The 12,500-nt window shown below is 27.3% G+C and overlaps 3 protein-coding genes across 11 annotated transcripts in view; 2 read left to right on the forward strand and 1 right to left on the reverse strand.

The window, feature by feature from the left end:
* Window positions 1-659: 659 nt before the first annotated feature.
* On the forward strand, window positions 660-4,402 carry LOC118445349 (FK506-binding protein 15). Of its 2 annotated transcripts, none has more exons than XM_085662574.1 (12): window positions 660-903; window positions 1,092-1,259; window positions 1,388-1,907; window positions 2,040-2,246; window positions 2,323-2,358; window positions 2,519-2,704; window positions 2,852-2,986; window positions 3,082-3,307; window positions 3,424-3,710; window positions 3,813-3,938; window positions 4,013-4,150; window positions 4,258-4,402. In XM_085662574.1, exons 1-12 carry the CDS (start codon window positions 824-826, stop codon window positions 4,330-4,332), a joined length of 2,184 nt encoding a protein of 727 aa, XP_085518700.1. In that variant the 5' UTR covers window positions 660-823; the 3' UTR covers window positions 4,333-4,402. The 2 variants fall into 2 exon arrangements, with proteins under 2 accessions (XP_085518700.1, XP_035730577.2); XM_035874684.2 differs by having other exon boundaries at window positions 666-903; window positions 2,804-2,986.
* Window positions 4,403-4,667: 265 nt separating this feature from the next.
* LOC118445351 (uncharacterized) lies at window positions 4,668-7,889 on the forward strand. Of its 8 annotated transcripts, XM_035874693.2 has the most exons (7): window positions 4,676-4,716; window positions 5,201-5,224; window positions 5,307-5,597; window positions 5,749-5,857; window positions 5,969-6,316; window positions 6,473-6,794; window positions 6,957-7,889. In XM_035874693.2, exons 3-7 carry the CDS (start codon window positions 5,326-5,328, stop codon window positions 7,490-7,492), a joined length of 1,587 nt encoding a protein of 528 aa, XP_035730586.1. In that variant the 5' UTR covers window positions 4,676-4,716; window positions 5,201-5,224; window positions 5,307-5,325; the 3' UTR covers window positions 7,493-7,889. The 8 variants fall into 8 exon arrangements, with proteins under 8 accessions (XP_035730584.1, XP_035730586.1, XP_035730585.1 ...); XM_035874691.2 differs by having other exon boundaries at window positions 4,668-4,716; window positions 5,201-5,597; XM_035874692.2 differs by lacking the exon at window positions 4,676-4,716 and adding an exon at window positions 4,720-4,838 and having other exon boundaries at window positions 5,201-5,597.
* Window positions 7,890-7,992: 103 nt separating this feature from the next.
* The window catches only part of mbo (nuclear pore complex protein Nup88), a 69,016-nt gene continuing 64,508 nt past the window's right edge, over window positions 7,993-12,500 (reverse strand). Inside the window, exons 3-13 of the mRNA XM_035874687.2 lie at window positions 11,654-11,767; window positions 11,278-11,470; window positions 11,071-11,171; window positions 10,763-10,955; window positions 10,470-10,630; window positions 10,237-10,322; window positions 9,886-10,133; window positions 9,452-9,562; window positions 9,039-9,265; window positions 8,299-8,547; window positions 7,993-8,185 (exon numbers count right to left, since the gene is read on the reverse strand). Of these exons, the coding sequence (XP_035730580.1) occupies window positions 8,122-8,185; window positions 8,299-8,547; window positions 9,039-9,265; window positions 9,452-9,562; window positions 9,886-10,133; window positions 10,237-10,322; window positions 10,470-10,630; window positions 10,763-10,955; window positions 11,071-11,171; window positions 11,278-11,470; window positions 11,654-11,767 (1,747 nt within the window). The 3' untranslated portion in view covers window positions 7,993-8,121. The remainder of the gene's footprint in view (window positions 8,186-8,298; window positions 8,548-9,038; window positions 9,266-9,451; window positions 9,563-9,885; window positions 10,134-10,236; window positions 10,323-10,469; window positions 10,631-10,762; window positions 10,956-11,070; window positions 11,172-11,277; window positions 11,471-11,653; window positions 11,768-12,500) is intronic.

A 12,500-nucleotide genomic window follows, 5' to 3' on the forward strand; every position in this document is an offset into this window, starting at 1 on the left:
AACGCGTTCGAATACACCAATAAACTGAAAAATTATTGTTTACACATGATAACTAAATACGTCATATTTTAATGACACATTCAACGAAAGAATTATTTATTATTAATGGACGAAAAAAAATATTAATTTCAGTCGAGTAAATAATAACACGCGATATAGATATACATACGTATACGTTGATACATCTACGATCTATTATCAACAGAAATTTAACATTTAATCAGGACATATACGATCGTATCAAAATCAAAATTTTATATCTTATAATTTAATGAAGAAACATTGAAAGATGATTATTATCATTTAATCAATAATTTTATCCTTGTCGAATGTATAAGTTTCATTTGTTTTCTTATAATGTAAACTTTGTTTTTTTCTTTTCTCTTACTTTTATAGAAAATCACCATTTAATGAGCAATCATCATTTGCTTTTCTTGTTCCTTTTCTTTTCTTTTTTTTTTTTCCTTTTTCTGTTTCTTATCGAAACAAATATGATTAAGCGCGTCGAACATACGTAAACCGCGAAGGATTAATTAAATATGTAGGTTATGGAAACATTAATGTAAGAAGAGTGGGGGGAGGAATGAGGTGGGGGGAGGAATTTGAACGCCATCTATGATATTTTTGTAATACTACTACTACTACTACTACTACTATTACTACTATTACTTGTCGATAAAGTCGCATTATGACATCATCGTATTCCAACAAAATGTCACTCGACACACGAATATTTACAATGAATTTATTTCATTAATGCGTGCATTAAACAACGATACGGCATACATATACATATACATATGTAGAAATTTAAAATAAAACAATGATGAACGCGGACGATCAATTGCCAAATATCGAGAAAATATTTAAGAATGAAGATGAAGATTTTGTACCTGGAGCCGGGTAAATATATATATATATATATATGTATACATATATGTATATATTTATATTTATATATTGTTATTTTAACATTTAACCTATATTACTCTTAATTTACATATATCTGTGATAATGATGTTAAATACTTTTTTGTTTTTTTTTTTTCCTTCCATTCTTTTTTCTTTTCGTTTGTTTGTTTTTGTTTTTAGATCTAACTTAGCTGCTATTTTTGGAAATTATACAAAAGATCAAGATATATCCTGTGTAATAAAACAGCCCGGTCAAAAAAGATCTAGCAACAAGCGTAACAGTTTGTCAACTCCTTCCTCCACTAAAACAGAAGTTATAATAGCAAAAGCTATTCATGCTTATAAATTGTACATTTATTCTCTTATATATATATATATGTATATGTATATACACATACATACATATGTATGTATGTATGTATATATATATATATATAAAAACTTATTTATTACTATTGTTAAATAATTATTTTTAGGCAAAATGGACAATATATCTCAATTGGTAAACATGGAATAGCATTAACAGGAAATATTTCTACTAGGATATATCAAATAATTTTATATAAAACCAAACAGGAATACGTTTCAATAGTTACCATAACAAGGAAATTTACATATACCGTACAAATTAATAATTATTCCACTTATTATGATGACAATAATGAAAATTGGTCAATTTTATTTGAAAGTAATGATGCTTGTATTGAATTTGCCAGAGAAATAGGTCTAGCTAAATATTTTTCAAAGGATGACAAAATAGAGAATATAATTTATCAAGATTTAACAGCTGTTATTAAAGACAAAGTTACGAAAGAAGGATCAAGCGTATCCATGAAATATTTTATTAGTACGGACATTCAGCAACCATGTAAAATAAATTATTCGTCGTTACAAACAATGACAGTAAACATATCAATGGACGATAGTTGGGAAAGAACTCTTATAGGAATTAGTAAAGAATTAAAAAGGATTTTATTTTTACCACCTAATAAACAGGTAATTTATATATATATATATATATATATATATATATATATATATATATTGTTTTTCATTATTAATTGAATTGTAATAATATATTTGTAAAAAGATTAAACTCTAATAATAATAATCAATCTCTTATAATAGATCAGTTTAGGTCCAGGTTTTCCAAAAGATAAAGATATTTTAATGGAGATAGAAGTAACTAATATACAAGAATCAGATGAACAATATTCTTTATCTAAACCTACAGTTTCTGGGAAAGCGTCATTGTTATCAAGAATGGCTAAAATGGGTCAATCAATTCTTCCAAAGATGCAAACATCAACGACTACAGATTCTGAAGATACAGAGGTATTTGAAAGTAATAAGTGTGATGTTTTTTTTTTTTTTTTTTTTTGAACTTATATAATCAAAAATATAATTGTAGGATGATTCACCGCAAAAGTCACCACGACATAAAAAGGTATAAAAGTTAATACCGTATTAAGTTTGTAGTAAAAAAGACAGAGGAAAAAAAAACAAACAAACAAACAAACAAACAAAAGTAACAAAACACGTGATCATTGTATATTACGTACAATACTGTAAGATGATTTAAATTGAAAAAAATGTTCCTTTTTCAGATGGAATCTTTAGAAGTGTCATTACAAAAAAAACATATGACGCAAGAGACATCTGGTAATACAACACAAAGTACTTGCAAAGTAACAAAATCGAAAAATAATGTGCCTTCGACAAATCCCATTATATCTAAACCATTAATCTCTACTGCTACCTTTTCACAACCATGGCCTGCTTCGCAATTACAAGTAATTCAAATTTATGTCTTAATATGATTCCTTTTTATTTTTTTTTCTTTTCTTATGTTACAAAAAAAATATTGTTATCCGACATTTGCGTCATTTTAGTCAAATTATATAACATCGAATGGTCAAATGTATTCCTTACAACCACAGCCTGTAACCCAAGCAGTATCTACCGTAATTGATCCAAGTTTAAATATGCTTCTGTCAGAAACTAGAATGGCAAATGCCGAGCTCAGAATGGGAATGTCCAAAATAGCTGATAATGTACAAAAAGTACTTGATAAGGTAATTATATTGATAAATTATAATTTGTTAAATGTACACATGAGAATTGTTAAATTATCTTTAGTATTATTATTATTATTCTTCATGTCTTTTAGTTTCATATTTTGGAATTGCAAAATGCATCATCAATAAAAGATGCAACAATGGAAGATACCTTGAAATTATTATTAAACATGAATGCGTCTCAAGGTGATGTTAAAAACAAAGAATTATTAAAGACGACAGATGTTGAAAAAAATGTCTGTTGTGAACATTTATCTGAGCTATCCAAAGTAAGAAAAGAAATTGTTGAATTGGAAAATGAAATAAAGTATTTAAAAGGTAATTAGATATGTCATTTTTGTGCAAATCTTTTTTTCTCTTCTTTTTTTTTCTTTTCTTTTTTTCTTTTTTCAACACTATTACAATACCAAAGTAAAATTATGATTGTTTTGCAGAGTCCTTATCAAAAAGTGTAGAATTTGTTAAGACACTAGAGGATGAAAAAGTATCTTTATTCAGTATTAATAAAGAATTAGATGATAAAATTAAAGCACATGAAGTATCATTGAGTAATAAAAATGATGAATTATGTAAAAAACTAGAAGATTTAGAAAAGTACAAAATGTCACAAAATGAATACGAAAGGGAGAATGCAGAATTGAAAGATAAAATTTCTGAGCTTACTGCAAAAATTGATATTACTATGACAGAAGTCAATATGGCATCATCAAAGAATAAAGATGTAAATCTTAAAAAAAAAGATATTCTTTTTTATGGCATAATTATATATTTAATTATTAATTATTCGAATAATTCATAATATTTTGTTTGAATTCATTCACAGAGAGAAAATAAAAATAAAGAAATCAAGTATATTATGAACAGGACTTATCTTACTTTGATGGAAACATTTACAAATGATTCATACAACAGTGATCATATAAAAGCTGTTATAGCTAGTACAATAAAGGTATAGAAAAATTCTTTGATAAGAAATTATTATGTATCATTATATATGTTATTAAAAATGCAATACGTTTTTAGAACATAACGTTGCAAGTTTTACAAGAAGTCCCTGAAAGGAATAATATAATGGAAACAGGAATGGAATCAAGGAAACCCTTGAAAAATATCCAAGATAATAATGAACAATCAAGTAAATTTCTAAATAATCCAAATTCGGTAAGTATATCTTATAACGCTTATATAATTAAACGCTATATCTTTTTTTTTTTTTTTTTTTTTTAATTTGTTTACATATAAAAGAAATAATATTTTCTATATTATAGGTTATACCAGCCGAACAAAATGAACCACCACCTATTCCACCAATGGACAAAGAATTGGACAATGCTATCTATTAACGTAACGATAACATTGTAATTATCTCTTTATGGATAATCCCATATAAATAAATGATATTTTTTAAATTTATTTCCATTTGTAATCTACAAGCTTGGAGTTGGCTTTGTATTTTTTTTTTTCTTCTTTTTTTTTTCTCTTTTTTTCTTCTTTTCTTATAAATATTACAAATACAAATGTTAATAACGTTAATTAAATATTTCGTAGATTTATTTTGTTGATTTTGTAATAAGTAATATAAAAATTTGATAACATAAAATTTTACGAAACATTTTTTTATTCTAATAAGCTTATCTTCGTGATATAAAATATGAAACTAATAGATGACAGAGGAAAGATGCGCCGAAGGTCGTATATCTGCATATGAAAAATGGCGCTAAAGAACGGTACGTGATCTTGTTAGAAATAGTATCGATGATATTTACGTTCGAAGAATGATTATTTAAATTAAACATGATATATTTTTTATTGTGTTATCAGAAATACGTAATTGTTTAAGAGTTAAAAGGTCTGAATGATTGTGTTTGTCCGGCTCTTAAGAATTTCTATTTGTCTGTATTCACGGTTAAATATTTGGCTTCTACCACGTCAATCAAAACGATACTTAACCTCAAAAAACATGGAGGAAACAAAGTTTTCCCATTTAATATTTTATAAATATCTTGTATTTACGATCTATTAAGTGAAATTCAAGCATAATGATAATATCTTTTTGAATATCGTTTTAAAAGTTATAATTACGTTAATTACAATCGACTATTCTAACATTCTTTTGCAATTTACGATAAGAAAATGTCGGACTTTGAAATTTTTTTATGATATAAACATAAACTAAAAATTATATTTACTATCATTTTATGTTTTATATAGGAATGTAGGTGTGGAAAGATGATGGTAATGGATCAGATATTACCAGTTGATCAATAAAATACTGGTTTATGAAGAAATAATAGGAATCATGTTCTTTATCACTTAGATTATTAATTGGGATTTTTATGATGGATGCAAGTTCTGTGGAGGATAATGATGTATCTTTTCGTTTGGGGGAGATGTTTGACAGTTACGAAGAATTGGAACATAAATTGGAGAAATTTTCAAAACGTAGTCTTGTGCATTATTGGAGAAGAGATAGTAGAACTGTTAGCGGTGCTCATATGAAGACTGCAAGGCCGATTAGCGAACGTTTGAAATATTATTCAGTTAAATACGCGTGCATCTATGGTGGTCAGAAGTTTCTTCCACGCGGTGCTGGCAGGAGACAATCTCAGTTAGTTTGTAAATATAATTTTCTTTAGTATTTTCAATGATAACATTATACTTATTCATAATAATAGTATATTAATGTAACATTAATAATAGTTAAACTGTAATAAAATTAATAAATTAATAAATATAATTTCATTTATTTATATATATAGATCAATTAGAACCAATTGTCCAGCGCACATTATGCTTAGAGCATCAAAAGATGGGACAAAATTGGAAGTAACTAGTGTTAACAACGAACATAATCACGAAATTTCTGAGGTAATAATAAAACATTATTCTTCATTAGAAACAATTCAATCATATATTAAAATATATTTAACATGGAATGAATCAAAAAAAGTTTCTATTTTAAATCATTTATTATAATAGGAATTGTTCAAGAATTTACCACAAGAGAGAAAACTTTGCGGTGAAATCAAACAAGAAGTACAAGATCTCATGCAACTTCATATAGATCGTAAAAGATTGAAAGAGTATGTACGTTTACGTACGAATAAAATATTACGTTCGAAGGATTTATTTAATATAGCAGCTGCTAATAAGCAAAAAAAAGACATTACACCTGAAAGAGCATATCAATTATTTAAAAAGATACATGACATTGAAAAAATGCAAGGTGTGGATGGCGAAAGAAAATTATATTCAGAGTCAGAGGATGAGATTGCACAAACGATAAAAAGAATGAAAAAGGAACAGGAATCACCTTGGGGTCAGGATGTAAGATCAATTTTGTTTGATTATTTTTTTACAAGATACGATTAATCATATTACATATTAATCGTAATTAATTATTGCTATTTTATTATCAAAATTTAGATCAATGAGGAAATTTCTTTATTTGTTTATTTTCTTTTATTTTTTTTCTTTTTTTAGGGTCTATCACCTGAATTAGAAGTGAGTGAAGGAAATGATGGTGACGATTCTTATGGAGGTCAATTGACTCAAGAAGAAGTAGTAGATGAAATAGATACTACTGAAAGTAAATTATTAAGAACAAATAATGAGGGAGATATAATAACAACAAATGGAGAAATAGTTGGAGAATTAGTAATGGAAGATGGAGATCCATCGGTAATAGTTGAATCTATTGTTAACGCGGATGGTTCCGTTTTTGTTGATGAACGAGATTTTAATACATATTGCAGTAATCATTTATCTCATACGGTCGATGATAGTCAATCACCTAATTCTCAAGGTATGCTTTTATAAATTTAAATAATTTATACATTAATGAGTTTCCTTTTATAACAATACTGTCTAGTCTATCAAAAATATATTTGTATATATATATATATATATATATATGTATATATATATATATATATATATATATATATATATATATATATATAAATAGTTTTAGATATAGATGCTATAACATCTTCAACAAATATAGAGAAGATGACAAAAGATCCTACATCTCCTAGTCATAAAATACAAAATAGATCCTTAACACCGCAACCACAGCAAACACCGAAATCACCAAATGATTTTCACGAAACTGCGGATTCAAGGATTTGGATTATGAAGGAGGCAACGTCTATGGAAGCAGAAGTAGATAGCAGTCCTGAAAGTGAAACAAATGGATCAAAATGTGCTGCTATTATAAAAGGAGATATCGATACCTCCGATGTTGTATTAACGGATGAGGCTAGTCATCAATTATTACAAGAACAATTAGCTGTACTTCGTGCGGAAAGAGGAAAGTTACATCATGAGACTGAAATGTTAAAACTTAAGAAAGACAAATTAAAATTACAAATTAATTGTTATACTAATGAGCTAAAAAAGCAGGAGATGGAGAAGGAGAAATTGAGATTGGAAATTAAATTACTTCAATCTAAAGTAATGGAAGATAGTAATGACGTGTCTCATTATATTTTTGTGCCTTGACCGTTAAGAAATAGGTTTAATTACTGATAAGATAAATAAAGGGATATTAGGGCGCACAAGTTATTATGATAAGAAAGATTACATCTTATTTAATATTGAGGATTACATAAAAAGTGATTGTTATAATTTTACAGTAGATAAAATTAATTGATAAAAATTGTTTTATGTGTGCGGTAGATACTATTATTATAATATAATTTTATTATTTTTTATGAGCCACAAAAGAACCATTAATTTTTATTTATTACATATTTCTTTTTTTTTTTTTTCCTTTTTCTTTTTTTCTTTCCATATATATATTATCACGTGTATCGGTGTTAAATAAGATGTATGACGAAACATGAACAGTGTATAGATTCTAAATTGATATTTCATCAATGTACGATAATATATGAAATAAGTTTAAGTATTCCTCTTCACTGATAATGTCGTTTCTAATAATAATAATAATAATATAAGATCGCATAGCATTTAATAAATTATTTTGAAAATATGAATGTTTTTTTTCTTGTTTTTTTTTTTCTTTATTTTTTTTTTTTTTGCATCTTATCCAATAGCTATTATAATAAGAGAGAGAATAAGTTTAAGAAAATGATACACGATATATATCTATTTACTATAATTATATATTAAATTCCTACTTCGTCTTCGAGTTTTTTAACTTGAACCACCATATTTTTAATATCTTTTGTCCTGCGTGAAAAATTACGATTACTATTACAATTATATAGATTATAATTTGTTTTAGATTTTAAGAAAAAATTTCTTTTTTTTTTTTTCTTTTTTTTTTTTTTTTGACTACTCACATTTGACTAAGATTTTCTTTAACGGCATCCTCTTGATTCTTACTAAATACTATTTCCGTTTGTTTCTCGACAATCTCTGTATTTTCCATAAAAATAGTTTGTTGGGATGCCCTCTTTTTCAATTGTTCCAATCGCACTCGTAAATCTTGTATTTTATCCTTCATCCTTCTCAATTCTTCCGCTTCTTCTCTTTCAACGGCACTCATTGATGGTTCCTTATAGTTAACTAATCTCAATACCTCTTCCGCCCTGTCGAATTATTATCATATATATATATATATATAAACATATGTATGTAGATTCATGATATCTCATATGTATTACATATATATGTAGAAATAAGATCCCATAACAACCCAAACAATCGCATAACACATACGATACAATATAAATTTATGTTATTAAATAAAATTATCATTTAATATTTTACAATTTAGTATTATATATAAATTTTATTTCTATATTATTGCGATTATTATGATAAGGAAATTTGTAAAATATATTTTTCACTTTATCGTTTGCGCGAACAATCGAAACGATGACAAAACAAAAACAAAAACAAAAAAAAAATATATATATATATATATATCTATATATTGTGAATAATATTATTGATTTATTTTAATAGGATTTTCGAAAAATTTGTAATAACTTGAAACATCATGAAAATTAAATTCACAAGTGTGTACTTATATGTGTACGTTCAAAAGGAAAATATACTTTTCGAAATAATCATTTACCTGCGTGCTAATTCCTCTTGTTTATCTTTAATGTCTTCATAACGTTCAGCTAAACGTCCTGCAGTTTGTTGTAACTCCTTTTTCGTTTCCATTAATATATCTAATTCTTTCAATAAGTGAGTTTTTAATGCTTTTAATGCTCGTAATTTTTTACCTATTTCTTCGCGAGCTTTATCATGCCTTATGAAATGTTGCTGTCGAAAGATTTGCGTTACGTGGAACAAAAGCTAAAAACAACGATAGATTTGTTGTTGTTTAAAAAAAAAAAAAACAAGAAGAAAAAAAAACAACAACAAATGAAGAAATTAATTAAGAAGCGTATTAATTAATAATTAAAAAGATATTATCATTTAATTATTATTATTATTATTATTATTATTATTATTATTATTATTTTTTTTTTTTTTTTTTACTTCTACGCATTCCTTCAGGGTCATCGTTCGATTTCCAAGTTTCGTAATTGGTTGCGACGTTTCGTGCTTTAACAAATTTTTAATGTACATGTCGAAGGGTTCTTTGGTGACCTTTAACAAAAAAAAAAAAATATATATATATATATATCATTTAATAATATTATTATTATCACTTTTATTTATTTGATCAGTACTTTTATCGATTGTTTTCTAAGTTATTATGTAAAAAAAAAAAAAAAAAAAAAAATATTCAATATTTCTAATAAAATATATACATTATTTAATATAATTGATCAGCGTAAAAAGTTTTCATTATAAATGACGATCGTTTATTTGATAATACTGATTAAATATATTTATTAAAAAATATTGATCCAATAAATGTCATGAATTTGTATTTATATTGTTTATATTAATAATAATTAATTACATACTTTTTTCGTTGAAGTTGCTATTGGTTCAGGAAGTTCGATACGCGGCAGATAATGAAGATCTACTACAGAAAGATCGACGACATCACCTGTGTGAAGTAATGCAATTAACACGCATGGTTCTTGAATAAGTCCAAATCCAAGAATTGGGGTGGCCTCATCCTTTCCTGTATGCTTAGTTCTCGTGCAAATTAAATATTGCGAACTGGATTGATTTGACAATGATGGTAAAAAGCTCTCTTCTATTTTATCTGACATAAAATGAATCAGATTAAAGATTATTTGTACAAATAATTAAACATATTATAATAACAATTTATTTAATGTTTTTTTTTCTCTCTTTTTTTTTTTTACCATTAGTAATATTGATATAATCGTCTAATTGCGATACCATTGGTAGACTGACCATATGTATTCCAGCATTATGAGAACAAAAGTATCTGTAATGAACGAACACAAAATTCAATTCGATAAATAATCATCGTAGATTAAAAAAAAAAAAATACTGATCATTGTATCATTCGATTAACATAAATAGATACATGTATATATATATATCTAAATTTAAAAGTTTATGATCGAAATACCTAGACTTGTTACCCTTATCATTATGCACATATATGGGACAATTATATTTTTTATCATTATCCGTAAAAAATAAACCAAGTTCCATTTCGATGCACTCGTAAATGTAAAGTGCATCCTCCGGTGTATGTAAACTGTAAGTGGAACCGTATTGTGACCAGGTCTAAAAAATTTTAATGTATACGATTTATAAGAATATTTAATTAAGTAAAGACGACAAATATCGTTGTCAAAAAAGAAAAAGCTAATAAAATTTTATTCTTTTTTTTTTTTTCTTGTAAAAGGCAATCCATACCTTTTTATCGTTCTCCTCCTCATCCAATGATTCTTTAAGCAATATAGCATGATATATTCTTCCATTGCACATAGCAATTACAATTATTGGCGGAGTTGTTTGTATGCACATAATCGAGCAAGAATCTGTTCCGTAATTGTCATCGGTAGGCGGATACATAGACAGTGAACCATAAACAACAGGTTTGTCGTAACTTAAAAAAGAAAAAAAAATATATATATATGCAATGAAATATAATCAATTGACATTATTACGATGGCAATAAATATAAATATTAAAATGTATTTAATTCGATTATATTTACGTACTTATCATAAAGAATATTATCACGAACAATGAGAACTTCACCATTTCCACGTAGTACGAGGATCGGCCATTCGATTTGATTCCAATCGATGGCATTTTTAGCCTGAAACGATATAGATTTAAAAAAAAAAAAAGGAAAAAAAATTGTTCAATCAAACGACAATCCCTTTTCAATTTGTAAAATATATTTATATAATTATTTATTATACCTCATTTATATTTTTACCAATGAAAAGTTCCGGTCTCCTTAACGTCGGCGTAGCAAAATCAAAATCGACAGCTGTATCACCGAGTGACACGAAATTGGGTATATTAGATGGCGAACCACCGCTAATAGGACTACGTCCAACTTTCCAACTTTTAATAAGCATAGGCGATTTATTGATCTCGCATTCGTACAAACTACGAAAGAAATTCAAATGCATTTTAAAAGATAGATTAAAATTATCTAAATATTAGATCAATCTAAAAGTTCGTGCGCATTATTAGCATGTATGTATGTAGCAAAATGCGCACGAACTTTTGGACTGACCTGATATAATTAACGATAATGATATAATATAAATTTCATGTAATAATACAAACCGAAAGATATTTTCAGATGTTAGAACCAATAAATGAGAATCATAGGTTGAACCTGGATGCCATCTAGCTTTACGAATTTCAGTGGTAGCACCAAAATCACCAAAACAATGGCTTCTACGAAAGAAATCATTTAAATCATCAAAATTAATACGAAATAATACGAGAGAAATAACGTTTGGGATATGTAAAGAAAATCTTGGTCAGTGGTCATGCGAGTCTTTAACTTGTCACAGGACGACAAACAGCTAGCTTTATGATATATAGATATAACATAAGAGATTAGGTATACTCGGCCATCGTTATAGCTTACGTTTCATATACATATATTTATATATATATATATATGTATACACACACACACATATATATATATATATATATACGTATGTATTTTATTATTATTCTCTCGCTTTACGTGGCTGGACATGGTAACGTTGGCAAAGGGGGTTGGTTGTTGACGATGGTTAGTCCACGGTCGCGTTATTAATGTTCCTGGCATGGCAGGAAGAGAGATAGGAAGGAAGGAAGGAGAAGGAGAGACTGAGAGAAAATAGGAAAAAAAGAGAGGAGAGTAGGAGGAGTAGGAGGAGGAGGAGAAGGAGGAGGAAAAAGAGGGAGAAGGAGAGGGGTGCGTGAGAGAGATGCGTGAGAGGGAGAAATTCGTGGATACGAGAGATGTCACCAACACTAAAGCTTCAGAAACGAACATCAAGGACTCTACTGGCGAGACCACTACCATCACCATTACCATCACTACCACCACCACCACCATCACGACCACCACCACCACCACGCGACCAACGTAACCATTGTACGCCAGAGTTCTTAATAATTGATAAAAATGTAC

Source organism: Vespa mandarinia, chromosome 18, assembly GCF_050613455.1.
Source record: "Vespa mandarinia isolate Hongniang chromosome 18, ASM5061345v1, whole genome shotgun sequence".
NCBI lineage: Eukaryota > Metazoa > Arthropoda > Insecta > Hymenoptera > Vespidae > Vespa > Vespa mandarinia.

Bases quoted from the DNA above. Each gene is read 5' to 3' on its own strand.
- LOC118445351 (XM_035874691.2), top strand. From the start codon at position 5,326: ATGATGGATGCAAGTTCTGTGGAGGATAATGATGTATCTTTTCGTTTG. The intron at 5,598-5,748 runs GTTAGTTTGTAA...TTATATATATAG, and splicing joins GCTGGCAGGAGACAATCTCA to ATCAATTAGAACCAATTGTC. The intron at 5,858-5,968 runs GTAATAATAAAA...TTATTATAATAG, and splicing joins ATAATCACGAAATTTCTGAG to GAATTGTTCAAGAATTTACC.
- LOC118445349 (XM_035874684.2), top strand. From the start codon at position 824: ATGATGAACGCGGACGATCAATTGCCAAATATCGAGAAAATATTTAAG. The intron at 1,260-1,387 runs GTACATTTATTC...AATTATTTTTAG, and splicing joins GCTATTCATGCTTATAAATT to GCAAAATGGACAATATATCT. The intron at 4,151-4,257 runs GTAAGTATATCT...TCTATATTATAG, and splicing joins TTCTAAATAATCCAAATTCG to GTTATACCAGCCGAACAAAA.